The sequence below is a fragment of the Scyliorhinus canicula genome, chromosome 14 (assembly GCF_902713615.1).
Source record: "Scyliorhinus canicula chromosome 14, sScyCan1.1, whole genome shotgun sequence".
Classification (NCBI taxonomy): domain Eukaryota; kingdom Metazoa; phylum Chordata; class Chondrichthyes; order Carcharhiniformes; family Scyliorhinidae; genus Scyliorhinus; species Scyliorhinus canicula.
The window spans coordinates 4,597,954-4,620,054 of NC_052159.1; the positions used below are offsets into that span (position 1 = coordinate 4,597,954).

At 47.6% G+C, this 22,101-nt stretch overlaps 1 protein-coding gene across 6 annotated transcripts in view; it reads right to left on the minus strand.

Annotated features, from left to right (window-relative positions):
* Nucleotides 1–22,101, minus strand: part of xrra1 (X-ray radiation resistance associated 1) — a 126,692-nt gene that overhangs the window by 54,414 nt on the left and 50,177 nt on the right. For 5 of the 6 annotated variants that reach the window (XM_038817796.1, XM_038817793.1, XM_038817792.1 and 2 more), the window contains 5 exons: nucleotides 20,470–20,567; nucleotides 17,451–17,596; nucleotides 17,186–17,290; nucleotides 12,934–13,301; nucleotides 10,956–11,020 (listed from right to left, as the gene is read on the minus strand). In XM_038817796.1, coding sequence (XP_038673724.1) covers nucleotides 10,956–11,020; nucleotides 12,934–13,301; nucleotides 17,186–17,290; nucleotides 17,451–17,596; nucleotides 20,470–20,567 — 782 coding nt within the window. The remainder of the gene's footprint in view (nucleotides 1–10,955; nucleotides 11,021–12,933; nucleotides 13,302–17,185; nucleotides 17,291–17,450; nucleotides 17,597–20,469; nucleotides 20,568–22,101) is intronic. The other variant, XM_038817797.1, reaches the window with a different exon arrangement.

A 22,101-nucleotide genomic window follows, 5' to 3' on the forward strand; every position in this document is an offset into this window, starting at 1 on the left:
ATTCAAGGGTTAAAAGCCTGGGGTTAGAGCGTGTTTGACTGCAGTGGTCATGTTTTAAAAGATAATCCTGTTTTGCAGGGCCTGAGATTTTATAGCAGTCAGAAGGTGAAATTGACAAAATAATGGGCGGCAGGGTGACACCGTGGTTAGCATTGTTGCCTCACAGCTCCAGGGACCCGGGTTCAATTCCGGCCTTGGATCACTGTCTATGTGGAGTCTGCACTTTTTCCCCGTGTCTCCGTAGGTTTCCTCCAGGTGCTCCGGTTTTCCTCCCACAGTCCAAAGATGTGCAGGTTAGGTGGGTTGGCCATGATAAATTGCCCCTTAGTGTCCAAAAGGCTAGGTGGGGTTACTGGATTACAGGGATAGGGTTGTGGTGTGGGCCTAGTCGGGTGCTCTTCCTAAGGGCCAGTGCAGACTTGATGAGCTGAATGGCCTCCTTTTGCACTGTAAATTCTATGATTCTAAGAATGTGTTTTTCAGTCTAGGCTAATGGACTGTGGTTTGTCTGGGAAGGTCCCTGGGGAGTTAAAGTGCTTTGCAGCAGGGCAGCATGGTGGCTCAGTGGGTTAGCCCTGCAGCCTCACGGCGCTGAGGTCCCAGGTTCGATCCCGGCTCTGGGTCACTGTCCGTGTGGAGTTTGCACATTCTCCCCGTGTTTGTGTGGGTTTCGCCCCCACAACCCAAAGATGTGCAGGCTAGGTGGATTGGCCAAGCTAAATTGCCCCTTAATTGGAAAAAATGAATTGGGTACTCTAAATTTATAAAAAAAAAAGAAAAAAAAAAAAAAAAAGTGCTTTGCAGCATGCAGAGATTATTTGTTTTTTAACTTGGGAGATGAGGTCAATGCTGGGTGCAGCCAAGGCAACGAGGCAGTAAGTTTGGAGAAGCTTTGAGACAGAGAGGAGTTGAATTCTGAGCTGCCTGACCCGGAGTTCACAATTCTTTCCCAGTAAGATTGTTTAAAAAGAGTAATAATATTTTAAAGCAGGTAGTCTTGTCTTAAGACAAGGAAGAGGCTGAAACAACCCAGTTGAAGCAGCTATTTGAAGTCATTCAGCCAGAATATGCAGGGGTTCCAAATCTATTCTGCAAAGCCCTGTTCACCTTTAAGCTGAATCTATTTTCCTTGTTGTTTAATGGGAAATTATATAGTTGTGTTAAAGAATAATGTAAGCTGTTCTTTTCGGGTTTGAAGTTAAAAAGTTTAATACTGTATCCATAGTAAAGTTTTGTTTTCGAATACCCAAACCCTGGCCGGGATTCTCCGAGGCGTCCGTGCCGAAATCGCCCTCGGCACGGGGACGAGAATGGGGTCTCAGACCCGCGGCGCCAGGACACGATTCTCCTCGAGACACGGGAGGAAACGCGCCGCCAGCCGTCCGTGCGTGATCAATGCCGGTCGGGGGCCGTTGAAAGAAGCCCCCACGATTTTCCGCGATCGACCGGCCGAGTTCTGCCGGCGTGGTTCCAACCTGGTTCCACCCAGCAGGACCTCGGAATCGCGGCCACGCTGGCCGTCCTGGTGGGGGGGTGAGGGGAGGATCAGACTCCGGGGGGGGGGGGGCTCGCGACAGACAGGCCCGTGATCGGGGTGCTACCGATTGGCGGGCACGCGCGATCCAGGGAGGGCCTATCTTCGTACGCGCTGGCCGTATGTGCGGCTCCACCATGTTGTGCGGGGGCCGTCCAAAAACAACCGCACGCGCGCATACACGGACCCGCGGCTGGAAGTGCAGGACCCCGTATCGGCAGCAGGAGCTGCGTGGGGCACGCCGGGGCCCTGTTATCCCTCTTAAAACTGGAGAATCACTCCAGACGTTTTGAAAAAAGTCCGGTCTGATTCGCGCCCGGTTTCTGGCGGGCGTGGGGTACATAGCCCCATTTTTGGGAGAATCCCGGTCCCTATTTTTTCATGCAATCACTCCTGGAACAAATTATTCTTTCTGCACAGTCTTAAAATAAACTAAAATATTGGGGTTTCGGTCCAGTATACTGGTTATTGTTGGGATCTGGTCTGGGATCCCAATACCAATGCCACTCAACTGATCTTCCGTGGATTTCTCTCACAATACCCCAAGATGGTTGTCACATGAGGGTTTCCAAACTCCACTCCCAAAAAGATATACTTTAAAATTTTCTTTCAAACAATGCTTTCCATCAGCTGTTTGCATTTTTTTTAATCCACTCACGTTTTCCAACTAGATAGTCAATCAAATCTTCCACTCCAGTTTTTAACAAGGAATCCAGCACCAGGTTTTCCGCCTCTCCTTTCAGGTTTCCTTTGTCTTAACTGCTTTTAGACAAACACAGATACTTTAGCCAGGATTCGCCGTCCCTGCTGTTAAGATCGGGCGGAATTCTCCGTCTGGCCAGCCCCGATTCCTGGTGCCCCCCCCCCCTCCCCCCGTCGGCAGCGGGATTCCCTGTTCCGCAGCTGGCCAATGGGGTTTCCCATTTGTTTGTTTGTTCCTTTCTTTATTGTCACGTGTACCGAGGTACAGTGAAAAGTATTTTCCTGCGAGCAGCTCAGACAGATCATATAATAATAATAATCTTTAGTACATGAAAAGAAAAGAAAAAGAAAATACATAATAGGGCAGCACAAGGTACACAATGTACGTCGGCATTGAGTGAAGCACACAGGAGTGTAGTATTAAACAGGTGAGTCCATAAGAGGGTCGCTTAGGAGTCTGGAAGAAGCTGTTTTTGAATCTGTTCGTGCGTGTTCTCAGACTTTTGTATCTCCTGCCCGATGGAAGAAGTTGGAAGAGTGAGTAAGCCGGGTGGGAGGGGCTTTGATTATGCTGCCCGCTTTCCCCCGGCAGCGGGAGGTGTAGATGGAGTCAATGGATGGGAGGCGGGTTTGTGTGATGGACTGGGCTGTGTTCACGACTCTCTGAAGTTTCTTGCAGTTCCTGGGCCGAGCAGTTGCCATACCAGGCTGTGATGCAGCCCGATTGGATGCTTTCTATGGTGCATCTGTAAAAGTTGGTAAGAGTCAGTGCGGACATGCCGAATTTCCTTATTTCCTGAGGACGTATCGGCGCTGTTCTGCTTTCTTGGTGGTAGTGTTGACGTGGCCACCCCACGCCATCGGGAAGCCCACGGGCGTGAGTGCACTGCTGGCAAAGCGGAGGAATCCCACAGCTTGAATCCAGATCGGGCGGAAATCCTGCGCCAGCCCAAAAATGGGATTGGCACCAGGTGGCAGACCCGTGCTCAGTCTCCGCTCCGCTACAACCGGCCATAACGAGATTCCCGCCCCGTGGCAAGGGAACATAAAGACAGCTCCTAGTATTAATTTGAATGAGATTTAGGGCTGGAGCCCGAATCTCCAACATCCCTCCACCCTACCTGTTATGCTCCAACACACACAGCGGGAATTCCACTGGGTGTGCTTTGGTGCAAGTATTGCCAATGGGGCGTCATGGTGGTTAGGCCATTGCTCATATGTCCCTCTTCCACGTCCAGGCTGCAGAGGGAGGGTCCCCAAAGGGTCCTGGGGATTGGGTGGGCTTGCGCTGTGGGTAAGGGGTTGACCCCGGGACCCTCCCCCTGGACGGGGGTCCTGTCTCTGGACTGCCCTTTCCAGCCCTAAGCAACCTGAAGGTCACTCTTGGCATGTTGATCTCAGGCAGCCCCCTGTTCAAACTCAATATCCTGGTCTGACCTGTTTAAACATTGAGGTGGCCGTATCACTCTGAACTGCTCTGCCTGGCAGCTCCAGAGCACATAGGGCAGTTCATTGAAGATTTAAGCCATGAGCACTTTCCCTTTCCTCACACCTGCTCCCTCAGCCCATTGCTTTTGAAACTGAAGTTCAGAGCCTTCCTAGAAAGCCCACAACACTTGAAAAGCCATGTAATCCACTGAGATCATTTGTCTGCTAGCCACTTCAACAGTGCTAAGTGAAAGCACTTATCTGCTTTGAACTGGCCGGAAGCTGTCAATCATAACAAGAATGTTTATTAAAATCGCGGTTAGGATCAATGGAGGGTACTTCAGATACATTCAAGCATGAAAGGAAATATAAATAAACAAACCTCCTAGCATCTGTGTTTAAACCATTAAGGGGTCAATCAAAGACAAGTAAAGGTACTGCACTGTGAAATTGAATGAAAGCGTAGCACTGCAAAGTATCGCAGGGGATTTCATAGTTTTTCACCCTATCCAGTGCAATCACATCCTTCCTATTGTGTGGCGACCAGAACTGCACACAGTACTCTAGCTGTGGCCCAACAAGCATTTTATACAGCTCTATCATAACTTCCTTGCTCCTATGTTCTTTTCTTTTTAATTTAGAGTACCCAATTCATTTTTCCAATTAAGGACAAATTTAGCATGGCCATTCCACCTACCCTGCACATCTTTGGGTTGTGGGTGCAAAACCCACACAGACACGGGGAGAATGTGCAAACTCCACACGGACAGTGACCCAGAGCTGGGATCGAACCTGGACCTCGGTGCTGTGAGGCAGCAGTGCTAACCACTGTGCCACCGTGCAGCCCCCTGCTCCTCTATTGTATGCCTCAGCTAATAAAGGCAAGTATCCCATATGCCTTTGTAACCACCTTACAGAGTTATAGAGCACTGAAAGAGGCCCTTCAGACCATCATATCTGCGTTTACCATCAAGCACCTATCTATCCTAATCCCATTTTCCAGAACGTGGTCCATAGCCTTGTATGTCATGTGTTCATCTTTTTTTTAATAAATATATTATTCAAATTTTCAACGATTTTCAACAAAACACTCCAAACAGAAAAAGTAATAAAGCACAAAACAAGCAAAAATTATACATGGGATTTCCAACAAAATACAATGGCCCCCATTTAACAAATAAACACGCCAGTAAGGAAAACGCCCCACTCTAACCTAAACAGAAAAGAAAAACCAACCCCCCCCCCCCCCCCCCCCCCCCCCGGGTTGCTGCTGCTGTTGACCTCCACCGAACGTTCCGCGAGAAAGTCTAGGAACGGTTGCCACCGCCCGGAGAGCCCCTGCACAGACCCTCGCAAGGCAAACTTTATCCTTTCCAGCTTGATGAACCCTGCCATATCGTTAATCCAAGCTTCCACGCTTGGGGCCTTCACATCCTTCCACGTTAGTAGGATCCTCCGCTGGGCTACCAGGGACGCAAAGGCCAGAACACCGGCCTCTTTCGGCTCCTGCACTCCCGGCTCGTCCGATACCCCGAATAATGCTATCCCCCAGCTCGCGCCATGTGTTCATCTAAATACTTCCTAAATGTTGTGAAGGTTCCCGTCTCTACCACCCTTTCAGGTAGGATTCCCACCTCCCTCTGGGTGAAAAAGGTTTCCTCGTGTCCCCTCTAAACCTCCTGCTCCATAACTTAAATCTTAATTTCCTGCCTTGCTGTCTTCAGGAATCTATGGATATGCACCCCAAGGTCCCTCTGATCCTCTGTACTTCCTGGCATTCAACTGTTCATTGTGTATACCCCCACCATATTAGTCCTCCCAAAATGCATCACCTCATATTTCTCTGGAATAAATTCCATTTGCCACTGTTCTGCCCATCTGACCAGCCCATCTATATTGCTCTCTCAGGCTTTCCTCTTCGCTATTTACCACACAACCAATTTGTGTGCCCCTTCTGGTCATTAGAATTTGTTGTAATATCACAGCCAAAGATTATGATCCTAGACCAGACCCCACCAGAGGCGAGGATACTGGAATGAAACCCCAATATTTTATTTTAATTTTGTAAGATGGTGAGGAAAGGGTACCTCACTTCAGGAGAGATTACACGAAGAAATAGGGATGTGATATTATAAAACAAACTTTATTACTACTACAGTATTAAAATATCTTTAACATTCGCACCCAAAAATAGCTTACAATACCTCTTAAACAATGCTAATCAATTGTGACACAATAATCCCGAACTGCTATCTTTACTTCCATTCAAACAACAAAACTATCTCAGATCTCAATCCACTTTTAAACACAGTTAGCACTCTGGAACACTTTTTTAAAAATAAATTTAGAGTATCCAATTCATTTTTTCCAATGAAGGTTCAATTTAGCGTGGCCAATCCACTCATCCTGCACATCTTTTGGGTTGTGGGAGCGAAACCCACGCAAACACGGGCAGAATGTGCAAACTCCACACAGACAGTAACCCAGAGCCGGGATCAAACCTGGGGCCTCAGTGCCGTTGGCAGCAGGGCTAACCCACTGTGCCAGCGTGCTGCCCAACACTCCGGAATATTTTCTGTACAGAGATGTCTTTTGAGACTCATTGAAAAGATAGAGCTGAACCATTTCAGAATAATGCAGAATCTCTGGTTGTATTTCTTCAGAAACGTCTCAGCTCATCTTCCAGCCACAAACTACAACTGAAACTCGGCACCTGAATGCAATAACCCCTGGCTCCTCCCACTAACTATTCACTGAACTGAACAAAATGTCACTAATTAACTACTCCGCAGGGAACCGTCTTAATATAAACAAAATCCATTCGCCCAAACATTTACGATGCTTTAATTGCACCTCTGGCTCTCAAAAGCCCGATCTGTCTTGAAAACCAGGATTTTTTAAAACTCTACTGCAGCAGTCATACATACACAAACCCAGGCTTTTAACCCTTACTACTTACTACTGCAGCAGTCATACATACACAAACCCAGGCTTTTAACCCTTACTGCACCAAATGCATTTAATACAATACATCTGAAGTTCCTACATTCGCCACACAAGTCCCAATGACATTCATACACTCGGTCATCTGTTGACACGGCCTTCCAATCGACGTTTTCAGGACATTTGAGCTGGGATGGGGGGGAAAAGGATCCTCCCCCCTCCTCATCAACTCCCCTCCTCAGAAAAGCAAAAGAGGAATACGCTGAGGACAAACTGCAAGCAACATGGGAACATAGGAGCAGGAGTAGGCCAATAAGCCCCTCGAGCCTAGTTCGTCATGCAACTGGGTCATGGTTAATCAATTACAAAGAACAAAGAAAAGTACAGCACAGGAACAGGCCCTTCGGCCCTCCAAGCCCATGCCGACCATGCTGCCTGACTACACTACAATCTTCTACACTTCCTGAGTCCGTATCACTCTATTCCCATCCTATTCATGTATTTGTCAAGATGCCCCTTAAATATCACTATCGTCCCTGCTTCCACCACCTCCTCCGGCAGCGAGTTCCAGGCACCCACTACCCTCTGTAAAAAACTTGCCTCGTACATCTACTCTAACCTTGCCCCTTGCACCTTAAACCTATGCCCCCTAGTAATTGACTCCTCTACCCTGGGGAAAAGCCTCTGACTATCCACTCTGTCTATGCCCCTCATAATTCTGTAGACCCCTATCAGGTCGCCCCTCAACCTCCGTCATTCCAGTGAGAACAAACCGAGTTTATTCAACCTCTCCTCATAGCTAATGCCCTCCTTACCAGGCAACATCCTGGTAAATCTCTTCTGTACCCTCTCTAAAGCCTCCACATCCTTCTGGTAGTGTGGCGACCAGAATTGAACACTATACTCCAAGTGTGGTCTAACAAAGGTTCTATACAGCTGCAACATGACTTGCCAATTCTATTACTCAATGCCCCGGCCAATGAAGGTAAGCATGCCGTATGCCTTCTTGACTATCTTCTCTACCTGTGTTCCCCTTTCAGTGACCTGTGGACCTGTACACCTAGATCTCTCTGACTTTCAATACTCTTGAGAGTTCTACCATTCACTGTATATTCCCGACCTGCAATAGACCTTCCAAAATGCATTACCTCACATTTGTCCGGATTAAACTCCATCTGCCATCTCTCCGCCCAAGTCTCCAAACGATCTAAATCCTGCTGTATCCTCTGACAGTCCTCATCGCTATCCGCAATTCCACCAACCTTTATGTCATCTGCAAACTTACTAATCAGACCAGTTACATTTTCCTCCAAATCATTTATATATACTACGAACAGCAAAGGTCCCAGCACTGATCCCTGCGGAACACAACTAGTCACAGCCCTCCAATTAGAAAAGCACCCTTCCATTGCTACTCTCTGCCTTCTATGACCTAGCCAGTTCTGTATCCATCTTGCCAGCTCACCCCTGATACCGTGTGACTTCACCTTTTGTACCAGTCTACCATGAGGGACCTTGCCAAAGGCCTTACTGAAGTCCATATAGACAACATCCACTGCCCTACCTGCATCAATCATCTTTGTGACCTCTTCGAAAAACTCTATCAAGTTAGTGAGACACGACCTCCCCTTCACAAAACCATGCTGCCTCTCACTAATACGTCCATTTGCTTCCAAATGGGAGTAGATCCTGTCTCGAAGAATTCTCTCCAGTAATTTCCCTACCCTTCTTAAACAAAGGAACAATATTGGCTATTCTCCAGTCCTCCGGGACATCACCTGACGACAGTGAGGATCCAAAGATTTCTGTCAAGGCCTCAGCAATTTCCTCTCTTGCTTCCTTCAGTATTCTGGGGTAGATCCCATCAGGCCCTGGGGACTTATCTACCTTAATATTTTTCATGACGCCCAACACCTCGTCTTTTTGGATCTCAATGTGACCCAGGCTCTACACACCCTTCTCCAGACTCAACATCCACAAATTCCTTCTCTTTGGTGAATACTGATGCAAAGTATTCATTTAGTACCTCGCCCATTTCCTCTGGCTCCACACATAGATTCCCTCCCCTGTCCTTCAGTGGGCCAACCCTTTCCCTGGCTACCCTCTTGCTTTTTATGTACGTGTAAAAAGCCTTGGGATTTTCCTTAACACTATTTGCCAATGACTTTTCGTGACTCCTTTTAGCCCTCCTGACTCCTTGCTTAAGTTCCTTCCTACTTTCCTTAGATTCCACATAAACTTTGTCTGTTCCCAGTCTTCTGGCCCTGACAAGTGCCTCCTTTTTCTTTTTGACGAGGCCTACAATATCTCTCGTTATTTAGCGTTTTTATCCTTCTTCTTCACAGGAAAATGCCGGTCCTGAATTCCTTTCAACTGACATTTGAAAGCTTCCCACATGTCAGATGTTGATTTACCCTCAAATATCCTCCCCCAATCTCCAATTCAGTTCCTGCCTAATATTGTTATAATTAGCCTTCCCCCAATTTAGCACATTCACCCTAGGACCACTCTTATCCTTGTCCACCAGCACTTTAAAACTTACTGAAATTGTGGTCACTGTTCCCGGAATGCTCTCCTACTGAAACTTCTATCACCTGGCCGGGCTCATTCCCCAATACCAGGTCCAGTACAACCCCTTCCCTAGTTGGATGTTTACATGTTGTTTCAAGAAGCCCTCCTAGATGCTCCTTACAAACTCTGCCCCGTCCAAGCCCCTAGCACTAAGTGAGTCCCAGTCAATATTGGGGAAGTTGAAGTCTCCCATCACAACAACCCTATTGCTTTTACTCCTTTCCAAAATTTGTCTACCTATCTGCTCCTCTATCTCTCGATGGCTGTTGGGTGGCCTGTAGTAAACCCCCAACATTGTGACTGCACCCTTTTTATTCCTGATCTCTACCCATATACCCTCGCTGCCCTCTGAGGTGTCCTCCCGCAGTACAACTGTGATATTCTCCCGAACCAATAGCGCAACTCCTCCACCCCTTTTACATCCCCCTCTATCCCGCCTGAAACATCTAAATCCTGGAACGTTTAGCTGCCAATTCTGTCCTTCCCTCAACCAGGTCTCTGTAATGGCAACAACATCATAGTTCCAAGTACTAATCCAAGCTCTAAATTCATCTGCCTTACCCATAATACTTCTTGCATTAAAACATATGCACTTCAGGCCACCAGACCCGCTGTGTTCAGCAACATCTCCCTGTCTGCTCTGCCTCAGAGCCATACTGGCCCTATTCCCTCGATGCCATCTTCCTGCGCTATCCCCATATCACTTGAGGTCTATCGAATACTGTCTTGAACATGCTCAACTATTGAGCTTCCACAGCCCTTGGAAATAGAGTGTTCCAAAGATTAACAATCCTCTGAGTGAAGAAATTCCTTGCCATCTTGGACCTAAATGGCCCACTCCCTATTTTGAGACCAGGACCCCTGGTTCTAGATTCCCCAAACAAGGGAAACATCTTTTCTGCGTCTACCCTGTGCAGCTCCCACAGTATTTTGTGAGTTTCTATGAGATTGCCTCTCATTCTTTTAAATTTGAGACAGGACAGGCCCAGTCTCCTCAATCTCCCCTCATGAACAATGCCACCATCCCTGGAATTAGTCTGCTGAATGTCCACATCACCCACTTTATGGCAAATATAAGCTTCCTGAGGTAAGGAGACAAAAACAGTGCACGATACTCCAAGTCAAGTCTCCATAAGACCGTAAGACATAGGAGCAGAATTACGCATTAGGCCCATTGAGTCTGCCCCGCCATACAATCATGGCTGATATGTTTCTCATCCCCATTCTCCAACCTTCTCCCCATGACCCCTGATTCCCTTATTGATCAAGAGCCTATCTATCTCTGTCTTAAAGACACTCAGTGAATTGGCCTCTACAGCCTTCTGCGGCAAAGGGTTCCACAGATTCACCACCCTCTGGCTGAAGAAATTCATCCTCATCTCTGTTTTAAACATAGAAACATAGAAAATAGTTGCAGGATCAGGCCATTCAGCCCTTCCAGCCTGTACCACCATTCAATATGATCATGGCTGATTGAAGAAAGACATCTTTATTCCTGTATTCAAATCCTCCTTGCGATAAAGGACAATAAAGTACAATTTTCTCTTTTATCTTTGAAGTGAAACAAAAGAGGCGCAGATAACATGAAGGTGACAACAGACAATGCCATTTTCTTTCAAAAGATTATAATATTAGGCAATTCTGCAAGATGTGGTTCCTGAGAAGGAGCTCTGGAAATTGCAGTCTGAAAATTCCCCTGTGAGCACTGGTTCTTCAATAGAGATGACACGTTATGAATCCACCACAAGTCATATGGACACAGTATTACATACCCTACCTCTATACCGGGGACCACAGGGAAAGCGGTCAGACTTGGCGCTGAGCTCAGCGCAGAGTAGACACCTAATGGAAATGAAGAGAACAGAAATTAGCTTTTCAATGCACAGTTATACAACAACCATTAAAAATAGGAAAGATAAACTCACGGTTCACCTCAGGACATACAAAAGCACTATAGGGTGCCCTCTGACAGTGCAGCACTTCCTCTACTGACCCTCTGACAGTGCAGTACTCCCTCTACTGACCCTCTGACAGTGCAACACTCCCTCAGTACTGACCCTCTGACAGTGCAGTACTCCCTCTACTGACCCTCTGACAGTGCAACACTCCCTCAGTACTGACCCTCTGACAGTGCAGCACTCCCTCTACTGACCCTCTGACAGTGCAGCACTCCCTCAGTACTGACCCTCTGACAGTGCAGCACTCCCTCTACTGACCCTCTGACAGTTCAACACTTCCTCAGTACTGACCCTCTGACAGTGCAGCACTCCCTCTACTGACCCTCTGACAGTGCAGCACTCCCTCAGTACTGACCCTCTGACAGTGCAGCACTCCCTCAGTACTGACCCTCTGACCGTGCAGCACTCCCTTAGTACTGATCCTCTGACAGTGCAGCGCTCCCTCAGTACTGACCCTCTGACAGTGCAGCACTCCCTCAGTACTGACCCTCTGATCGTGCAGCACTCCCTTAGTACTGATCCTCTGACAGTGCAGCACTCCCTCAGTACTGACCCTCTGACAGTGCAGCACTCTCTCAGTACTGACCCTCTGACAGTGCAGCACTCCCTCAGTACTGACCCTCTGACAGTGTGGCACTCCCTCACTACTGACCCTCTGACAGTGCAGCACTCCCTCAGTACTGACCCTCTGACAGTGCAGCACTCTCTCAGTACTGACCCTCTGACAGTGCAGCACTCCCTCAGTACTGACCCTCTGACAGTGTGACTCCCTCAGTACTGACCCTCTGACAGTGCAGCACTCCCTCAGTACTGACCCTGTAATAGTGCAGCACTCCCTCAGTACTGACCCTCTGACAGTGCAGCACTCCCTCAGTACTGACCTTCTGACAATGCAGCTCTCCCTCAACACTGACCTTCTGACAGTGCAGCACTCCCTCAGTACTGACCCTCTGACAGTGCAGCACTCCCTCAGTACTGACCCTCTGACAGTGCAGCATTCCCTCAGTACTGACCCTGTAATAGTGCAGCACTCCCACAGTACTGACCCTCTGACAGTGCAGCACTCCCTCAGTACTGACCCTCTGACAGTGTGACTCCCTCAGTACTGACCCTCTGACAGTGCAGCACTCCCTCAGTACTGACCCTCTGACAGTGCAGCATTCCCTCAGTACTGACCCTGTAATAGTGCAGCACTCCCTCAGTACTGACCCTCTGACAGTGCAGCATTCCCTCAGTACTGACCCTGTAATAGTGCGGCACTCCCTCAGTACTGACCCTCTGACAGTGCGGCACTCCCTCAGTACTGACCCTCTGACAGTGCAGCACTCCCTCAGTACTGACCCTCTGACAGTGCAGCACTCCCTCAGTACTGACCCTCTGACAGTGCAGCACTCACTCAGTACTGACCCTCTGACAGTGCAGCACTCCCTCAGTACTGACCCTATGACATGAGCCTTCTCACCACAGACCTAATCTGGACGAAGGCGGGTCGGTAGTATGGTCTCATCCACCACCCTCCCATCTGGTTAATAATACCCCCACCACCATGCCCTCCGTGGGGGGGTTTTGGCCCGATGTGCTGGATAACAGAGTAACAGTGGAATTAAGCATTCCCATGTTAACCCTTTAGGTACTACACACCCATTCTACAGATTGTGGGCCAGGCTAGGTGGATCTGCCTCCACAGTTGAATAGCACACTAACAGTCCCTCTTTTCCAGGCTCACTCTGCCACCTGAAGTCAGCCATCATGAATATAAAGAAGGGAATAGTGAACAAATAGTAAAAATAAAACCACCTTCCGTTAGCTCTTCCTCCTCATCTTCCTCTTCAGTCTCGGTCTCCGTGTCCTCAGTCTCCTCCGCCTGCTGACCCTCCATCTCCTCTATCTTGTCTTCCATCTTCTCCTCTATCTGCTCTTCTACTTTCTCCTCCATTTTCTCCTTCTCCTCATCAGTTAGTTCCCTTAATATTCCGTTGACATTGATATCAGAGTGAAATGTTTCTATTATCTCTCCTTTTGCACATTCAATGGGCTGTTTCAGTTGTCTGATGATCGGTTGGCTCCGCTGATAATACTCAGGCTTCTTCAACATAGAGGACTCCATCTGCTGCAGGTAGGGGATGCCGGTGAAGCTATTTTGGTCGAGATTTAAGTACTTTAACCTATTTACAATGAAACAGAAAGCACTGGTGAGGTATGTTATTCCAGGTGAATTAGAGGGTGAGGTTGGGGAGGGGCAGATGTGGATTCTGTTGAGAAGGCAACGGTAAGGATCCAGGTCGATCCCAGCCAGAGAAGGGAAGGCAAATCAATGATTGGATGCTGCAAAAATAAGTGATGTCTTTTGTTTATAAATGTTTTTTATTGGGTTTTTGAACAAAGTATATTTGCCGTTATGTACACAGGGTATGATATATATACAGAAGAGAAGGGCACACACACAAATCACAAAGGGAAAGAAAAAAATACATAAATAAAATATAAGTGATGTTAATCTGTTTTTTTAGGCAAAACAACTAGAAAGGAGTGCTGCAATGCTTTAAAACCAGGAGTGGCACAGGATCTTTAATCTGGCAATTGGGGCATCAGCTGAAATAAAGGACATTCAACAATGCAGCACTCTCTCAATACTGCTGTGGACATTCAGCCTGGGGTTATGAGGAGGAATGCCCTCCCCCCAAGTCATACACACACACACAGACACACAGACACACAGAAGATTTGGTGACACGCGGGTGTGGAGAAACTGGCGAGAGCCAAAAAGTCGGAGACCCACCAGCGTCAAATGATGTTGCAATTCTCCCGCTGGCAGGTTGGTATTCTCGCTGGCAGGTGGTGTGAATGCCATTTGCATTCACTCACATTTCGCATTAAAACAGCTGCCAGTCGGAATCCCATTCGGACTTTCAGATCTTGCATCCCGCCAGCAGGGTATCAAATTGCCAATGAGTGGCCTGCACAAGGCAGTCCTCAGTTGGCCAGAGACTTTGAGTGAATGCAGCAAAGCATTCCTGCCTTAGTACTGCGCTGCCCCTGATGCCGGGGCAGACTGGTTCCTGCCCTCCATCTCCATGCTAAGCTGGTCTTCATGGACAGCACTGTGTTGCTGGACCGATGAACCTGCCTGTGTTACTGCCTCGGTTCAGTACTGTGCCTGGACTTGGGAAGTACAGGGGCCTGCTTCCCCCCTAATGCCACACATCAGTACAGATCTGGACAGTACTGTACTGTGGGACTCATGGTGACAAAGGTCTGACGTTCGACCAAGCGGGTGGAGAGAATCTGGGAGGGATCTCTTCATTCTGGTCAGTGGAGCAGCCCACCACCACACACACACACTTAGGGTGGAATCTTCCCATTTTTCAGCAGACTAGCGCAGGGAGCAGTAATGGAAGTCGCTGGCCTGTATTGTTCGGCTGATGGTAACTGAGGCAGGGTGGGCGTTGATTGAGCCCACCCCACCAGCAACTTCACTTCTAAATGATTCAGGCGGCCATTTAAAAAAAAATTAAAAATAGAAATATTGGGCGGAATTTTCCGTTACAGCGGCTAAGAGCTGGCAACAACGGAGAATCCGAGAGAGAGGATCACGATGGAAAAATCAGCGCAAGCCCCTTACCGGTTCCGGTATCGGTGAGGGACTACCACCGGCGCCGCATGAACCACCGGGGATTGCTAACGGTCGGAGAATCACCGGATCCTGGGTTGCACATGCGCAGGGCTGACAGCGTGCACCATTCGCGCCGGAAACATGGCGCCGGCCGTGCACGCACACTAACCAGCCCACCCCGACCCCACAGCCCACCCCCTGTCCAGCCCCCACCACTCCCCCCAGCCCTAGCAGAAGCTGCCCGGCCAGCGGCACAGATCCAGGACATATGTGGCGGCGCTGTACACTGTCCGCAGCCGGCATACCGGGTTCCCGATTGCTGGGACCACACAGTAGCATAGTGGTTAGCACTGTTGCTTTACAGCTTCAGGGACCCGGGTTCGATTCCTGGCTTGGGTCACTGTCTGTGCGGAGTCTGCACATTCTCCCCGTGTCTGCGTGGGTTTCCTCCGGGTGCTCCGGTTTCCTCCCACTGTCCAAAATGTGCAGGTTAGGTGGATTGGTCAGGAGTATTATGAGGTAGGTACATGTGAATTAAAGGGCAAACTGTGATCGAACCCACTGCACTGTACAATAAATAGCCAACTCACCCAGACGTCAGTGAATACTGTGAGTTAACCACACTCATTTATACTCTGGCTCCTTTATAAGGTGCTCCCAGCTTTTCACTTTCAAAGATCAAGCTTCTGAATTCCTTCAATGCCACTCAAACTTGGGCAGGTTCAAGGATTGCAAATTTCCTGACACTCTGTTCCCCTGGATTGCCACTCAGTTGTATCAAAGCCATTACAAATCTTACAAAAAGGAATCAAACCTGGACAGATCACCTGGCATTGGCTGAGGCACTGCCAGGGTGAACAGCGCTCACCTGAACTCTCCGAGGGGAAGGATGTAGATTCCAATGCCTTGGATGCTGCGAGAAACTCATGTTAGAGTGAGACTTGCTGGATAGCTTCGATATGCAGATTTGTCAAAAAGTGATCCCGCCCACAATGGGCAGGATTCACATTGCAACGCCTCGTGAAATCGCATTAGATGTCGTGAGGCGTTGCAAGCTGGGTAGATCCCGGGAGTGGGGTCTCCCGGCTTCTATTGGCCACGTTGTGCGCGGCACGTTGCTTTTCGGGCGCAGTGTGGCCTTTCGAATGTGCCCTAGACTTCGGATCAGCGACTGGTTCAACATTCAAGCACATGCTTGAATAGACAATTGCAACCTGCTCTGAGTCTCCTGTGATTAGCTGGTAAGACATTAGTGATAACAGTGCCAAACTCTCAGGGGTCTGATCAAGGATCCTGAGACTTTTCTATTCACATCTTTCACTTTCTCTAGTACACTTTCTCTCTTTTTTTCTTATTTCCCCCATGGCAGCCATTCTTATGGAACATGTTTCTTGATTTTCTTTGAAGCGATTTGAAGCTGGTTTAGCACACTGGGCTAAATCACTGGCTTGAAAGCAGACCAAGGGAGGCCAGCAGCACGGTTCATTTCCTGTACCAGCCTCCCCGAACAGGCACCGGAATGTGGCGACTAGGGGCTTTTCACAGTAACTTCATTGAAGCGTACTCGTGACAATAAGCGATTTTCATTTCATTTCATTTATGGATTCTGGTAAGGGGAATGAGGTATGTGATGTAATGATGTGAATCAGAATGGGAGCTAGCTTAAATTCTGGCAAACTTCAGATATTTAAAGGAACATTGGTTCAATTTATGTGATTTTAAAGTGGTCTTAATTGGCTTCTGGGAGGGATGGTTATCTTTGAGTCATAGCGTTTTACAGCACAGAAAGAGGCCCTTTGGGCGCATTGTGTCTGTGTCAGCCATCAAGCACCTACTACTCTAATCTAATGGTTTCTATCCTTGTATGATATGACATTTCAAGTGCTGATTTAAATGCTTCTTAAACATTGTGAGGGTTCCCACCTCCACCACTCTTTCAGGCAGTGAGTTCCAGATTCCTACCTACTCTGGGTGAAAAGGTGTTTCCTTAAATCCCTTCTATATCTGCTGCCCCTGACCTTTAATCTATGTCCTCTGGTTACTGACCCCTCTATTAAGGGGAAAAGGTCCTTCCTACCCACCCTATCTATGACCCTCATAATTTTATACACCTCGATCAAGTCCCCTCTCAACATTCTGTGCTCCAAGGAAAACAATCCTAGACTAACCAGCCTCTCGTCTCACCCCAGATTTAATCAGAGGGGCAGAATATTCTCCATATAACCTCCCACCCAATCACACAAACCCCCATCTCCAAATCTGCCTCTGTGGTGGTAGGGGAGGGGCATTAGACAGTCCCTCGAAAACCAAAAAGCTACTCTCTGGTGTGGCATTGGTCAATTGTCCACGGTGCGAGTAACATCTGCCCCCCTCCCATACTCCATCACCAAGGGACTCATGGAAGCATGTCACTGCCAACAGTCAATGCAACATTACCTCTGAAGATTGGCTAGGCTTGAAAACACACAGGGGTCAGATAATTTGTTATCGTCCAGCATCAGAACTTCAAGTGCAGTAAACCTTGGCAAGGGGTCTTCGAACCTATGCACACATACAGTCATAAGAAATTGTCAGTGAACTGTGCATATATCAGACCATGTTAGTAAGCTTCACTGTTTCTCCTTATTTACTCTTCCAAAACCTTTCATAATCTGAACTCCTCCATTAGTTCCCCCCTCTTAACCTTTCCCTGGAAACCTACCAATCCAAGGGATCATAGGGTATCGTCAGATCCGGAGGAAGTGAGTCCAGATCATTGCCGGTGAGATGGAGGATTTTGAGTTGAGGAAGAAGTCCGAGTGTCAGAATATCGTTGCTAGATAGTTTGTTGTAGGATAGATTCAGCACCTGAAACATGTCAGCACAAGTTTTAAAGTTATCAAACAAGCCAGAGCAAATGGACAATCAGCAGATTGTTACAATTGTGACATTGATAGGATTGTGTTTTTGGGCTCTGTCCTGAACACGCATTGTGCCTGTTTCAGCTGGACAAAGTAAGTGATTGCCATTCGCTGGTTCATTCCTCAGGGCAATGTCTTGACCAATCATAGTCAAGCTGCCTGGTTGAAATTTTCAAACAATGGCTTGTGTTATGATCCCAGTCGGTGTTATAACTGGACAGGGATATCCCAGAATGGAACCCTGCCTCTGAAGACCATAACTGTGACTTTTCTTTTGTACTGTGGAGGAACAGAGTCACAAGACCGCTAATTACTTTTAAAAACAAGAAAACATTTATTAAACATGAAAAGTTGGATTACAATACAATACTCCTTTACTTCCCCCCCCCCCCCCCCCCCCCACTTATCTTAACCAATACACACAGATTTTAAGATTAACATGAATTACAAAGTACATCTTAAGCTAAAATGGTCTCATTAATACAAAGTCCCTTTAAACACACAGATTGGCTGTGGTCAAAGACACACACTCCACTCTGAACCCAAGTTAGTGTTTGTGGATGTCTCCTCAGAATCTCCTTCAGATGATTGTGACATGAGAGTTTCCAAATTCCACTCCTAAAAACACACTTTCAAATTTTCTCTCACAATAGTGCTTTCCATTAGTGCTTTGCCTTCTGAAATCCAGTTAAGTTTTCCAAATGACTTTTTTAAACAAAGCTTCCACTCCACTTTTAACAGTGAAACCTGTCCAGGATTTACATCACCCCTTTTGGGATTTCTTTGTCTTGGCCGCTGTACAAACTGTTTATAATTGCTCTAACTCTCCATTCCCAGACTCTAAAATGGGATTCTCCACCCCCTTCAAATCGGCGTCATCATGATGTGCCCTGTGCACAGTCGCAATCTGTTTACTGCAATTGTTTATTCTTCCTTGAATTCTTCTGAACAATATTTTAGTCTCTGTTCTTTTAACTTCAGTCGTCTTCAGACATTCTTTCTGTCCCAATTCCCTGATTATCTGTTCAGTAATTGTTCTTTAGGAAGCTTGCCTCTTTGCAACTCCCATTCTGTCCAGTCTTTCTTTTGGAAGAGATGAGAGATGTTCACTCCCGGTGTCCTGTCTTCAACATCAATATATCCGGCTAAAACTAAAACATAAGGGTCGGGACTCTCCGTTCCTGTGGCTAAGTGCCGGCTCGAATGTAGAATCCGCAGGAGATTCACGTCAAATAAATCGGCGCGAACCCCTAACCGATTCCGGTACCAGTGAGCAGTTAGCACCGGTGCCGCATGAAACATCCCCCGAATCGCGTCGAGAGCTGCTGGAGAATGGGCGGCTCCTGGGCCGCGCATGCACACACCGTACAACATCCCGCCGGCCTTCCGCGGACCCAACCCGCCATCCGCGATCCCACAGCCCATCCCCTGGCGACCCCCTTTCCACCCCTCAGCCCTCGAAGAAGCCCCCCCAGCCAGCGGCCTGGATCCTGGCCGAGTATGGAGGCGCTGGACACAGTCTGCAGCCACCATGCCGGGTTCACGATTTGTGTGACCACACGTGTCCCGTGCCTTCGGGAACCCGGCACATCAGGGGCAGAGCATCACGGGTGGGCTGTTCGATGAGACACCGCAGGAATCGGGGCAGCATGGTAGCACGTGGATAGCACTGTGGCTTCACAGCGCCAGGGTCTCCACTGGGTCACTGTCTGTGCGGAATCTGCACGTTCTCCCCGTGTGTGCGTGGGTTTCCTCCGGGTGCTCCGGTTTCCTCCTACAGTCCAAAGATGTGCAGGTTAGGTGGATTGGCCATGATAAAATTGCCCTTAGTGACCAAAAAGGTTAGGAGGGGTTATTGGGTTACGGGGATAGGGTGGAAATGAGGGCTTAAGTGGGTTGGTGCAAACTCAATGGGCCAATTGGCCTCATTCTGCACTGTATGTTCTATGTTCAGTGGCATTGCAGCAGGGCGCATCATTATGATGCCGGTTTGGAGGGGGTGGAGAATCACAAACCGGTGTCAAACCAGTACGAGCCCCGATTCCGGCGGTGGAATCGATTCTCCACCCGATCACTGATTACGATTTCAGCGTCGGGCAACTGAGAACCCCGGCTTTTCTACCCTTAAAATTACATTCAGTTGCAAAGCAATGGCTGCTACTTTTATTTACTCTTCACACCGTAGCCCTCTCTTAAGCACAATAGAAACACAGTTGGAACTTAACCAACTCCCAGAAACATAAACACATCAATTGTACCCAGCATAAATTGTACCCTTCCAGGCACAGGAACATTAAATTAAACACACTTAAAACTATCCTTTATTTCTAATGTTTACCATTACATTATAATTCCCTAAAACTACCTTTGTTTTCCTAACACCTGGCAGTTAACTGTCACTCGCCATTAACTGGTGCATTATCCATGGCAATGCGTTCACCAATCAGAGTCCACTTGCCAACCAATCAGCACCCTCTTCTCATACAGTATAAAGTTGTTCTTTCCCCTGACATTGATATACTAATTATTTACTTGAGGAAAATCTTCACAAAATGTCTTTTTTCAGCAACACTCAAATGCCTATCGACTCTTTAACTGTAGGCTCGGTCACTGGGTCACTGTCCGTGTGGAGTTTGCACATTCTCCCCGTGTCTGCGTGGGTTTCGCCCCCACAACCCAAAAATGTGCAGAGTAGGTGGATTGGCCACGCTAAATTGCCCCTTAATTAGAAAAAATAATTGGCTAATCTAAATTTATAAAAAAAAAACTGTAGGCTCGGTCATGAGTTTACCTGGGACCAATCTAAATTGAATGACTTACCTCCAAGTAGGGGAAATTATATGGGTCCAGCTGCAGCTTCTCCAGCTCATTCAGGCTAAGATCAAGTTCGCGGATAGCTGGAAACCATCTAAATGGTTCTGAGAGCAACACAGAAGAAAGTGATGTAACACGTGTAGTTTACATAAGGATTTTGTATCATCCTGTACACTGGGCAAACCAAACTTGCAGTAATAGTGTGGAGGACAAGTTCAAGAAATGCATGCACGCCTGCCAATTTACTTCTCTAAGACAAAATTAACAGGCACTTGGGCAAGTGTGGATTAATTTAGGAAAGCCAGCATTGATTTGTTGCAAGAAATTTGTGTTGAAGCGCCGTGATGGAGTATTGCTGAAAAAAGAGGCCTTCTGTCAAAGTTTTTCATCTTGTACTTATCAGGACAGATGCACGAATATTAAATTTCAAAGGGAAGATGTATAGATGTGTAGATGAGAGCAACACAGTTGATGGGCATCAAAAAGGCTTTTGACAACGTTCCACATCAGAGACTGGTCAAGATGTTAAAAGCCCATGGGATCCAGGGCAACTTGGCAAATTGGATCCAAAACTGGCTTTGTGGCAGGAGGCAGAGGTAATGGTTGAAGTTTGTTTTTGTGACTGGAAGCCTGTGTCAAGTGCTGTACGTAGGAATTGGTGCTGGTTCTCTTGCTGTTTGTAGTGTACATCAATGATCTGGACGTGAGGGGCAGCATGGGGGCGCAATGGTTACCACTGCTGCCTCACGGCGCTGAGGACCCGGGTTCAATCCCAGCTCTGGGAGTCACTGTCCGTGTGGATTTTGCACATTCTCCTCGGATTCCCGTGGGTTTCGCCCCCACAACCCAAAGATGTGCAGGGTAGGTGGACTGGCCACACTAAATTTCCCCTTAATTGGAAAAAATAAATTGGGTACTCTAAATTTATAAAAAAGAACCAATCCAATGATTTGGACATGAATGTAGGAGGTGTGATCAATGAATATGCAGATCACACTAAAATTGGTAAAAAGCGAGGAGAAAAGCCTTAGATTACAGGACAATATAAATGGACTTGTCAGATAGGCAGAATAGTGGTGAATGAAACTTAACCCCTGGAACTTCGGGTCTCAGGGTATGTGCTGTGCGGACACGTGAAAGGGGACTCTCCTCCTGGAAACTTGAAATCCGGCACTTTTAGCTCAAAAATAGATGGCTAAACCCGGGGGTGGGGGTGAACGTATCCTTCTCCAACCACCATAACGAACAGGACATGGCACACAACAATTGGGGGCGGGTGGGGGGGCAGAGAAAGGGGGCGAAGGCACGCGGAGAGAACGTGAGGGACAAGGGACAAAACCACAGGGGACTGGCCCGAGGGCAAGGTGAAACCCAACCAAACTGTAAATAGACAGCTGCGAATACTTGCTCTGACCATATTGGGGACTGCAACATATTTATGCCAGCCAAAGGGGTGAGGGGGGGGTTCACGGCCACTACAGGAGAGAAGACACTTGCCTCTAAATATATATGTTGGTTTCTGTTTCTGTTTTTATTTTCCTTTCTGGTTTTGTAATGTGTAACTTATGAATTGTTGAATATAAGATATGAAATTCCAATAAAAACATTTAAGAAAAATGTTTACTCTGAAAAGTGTGA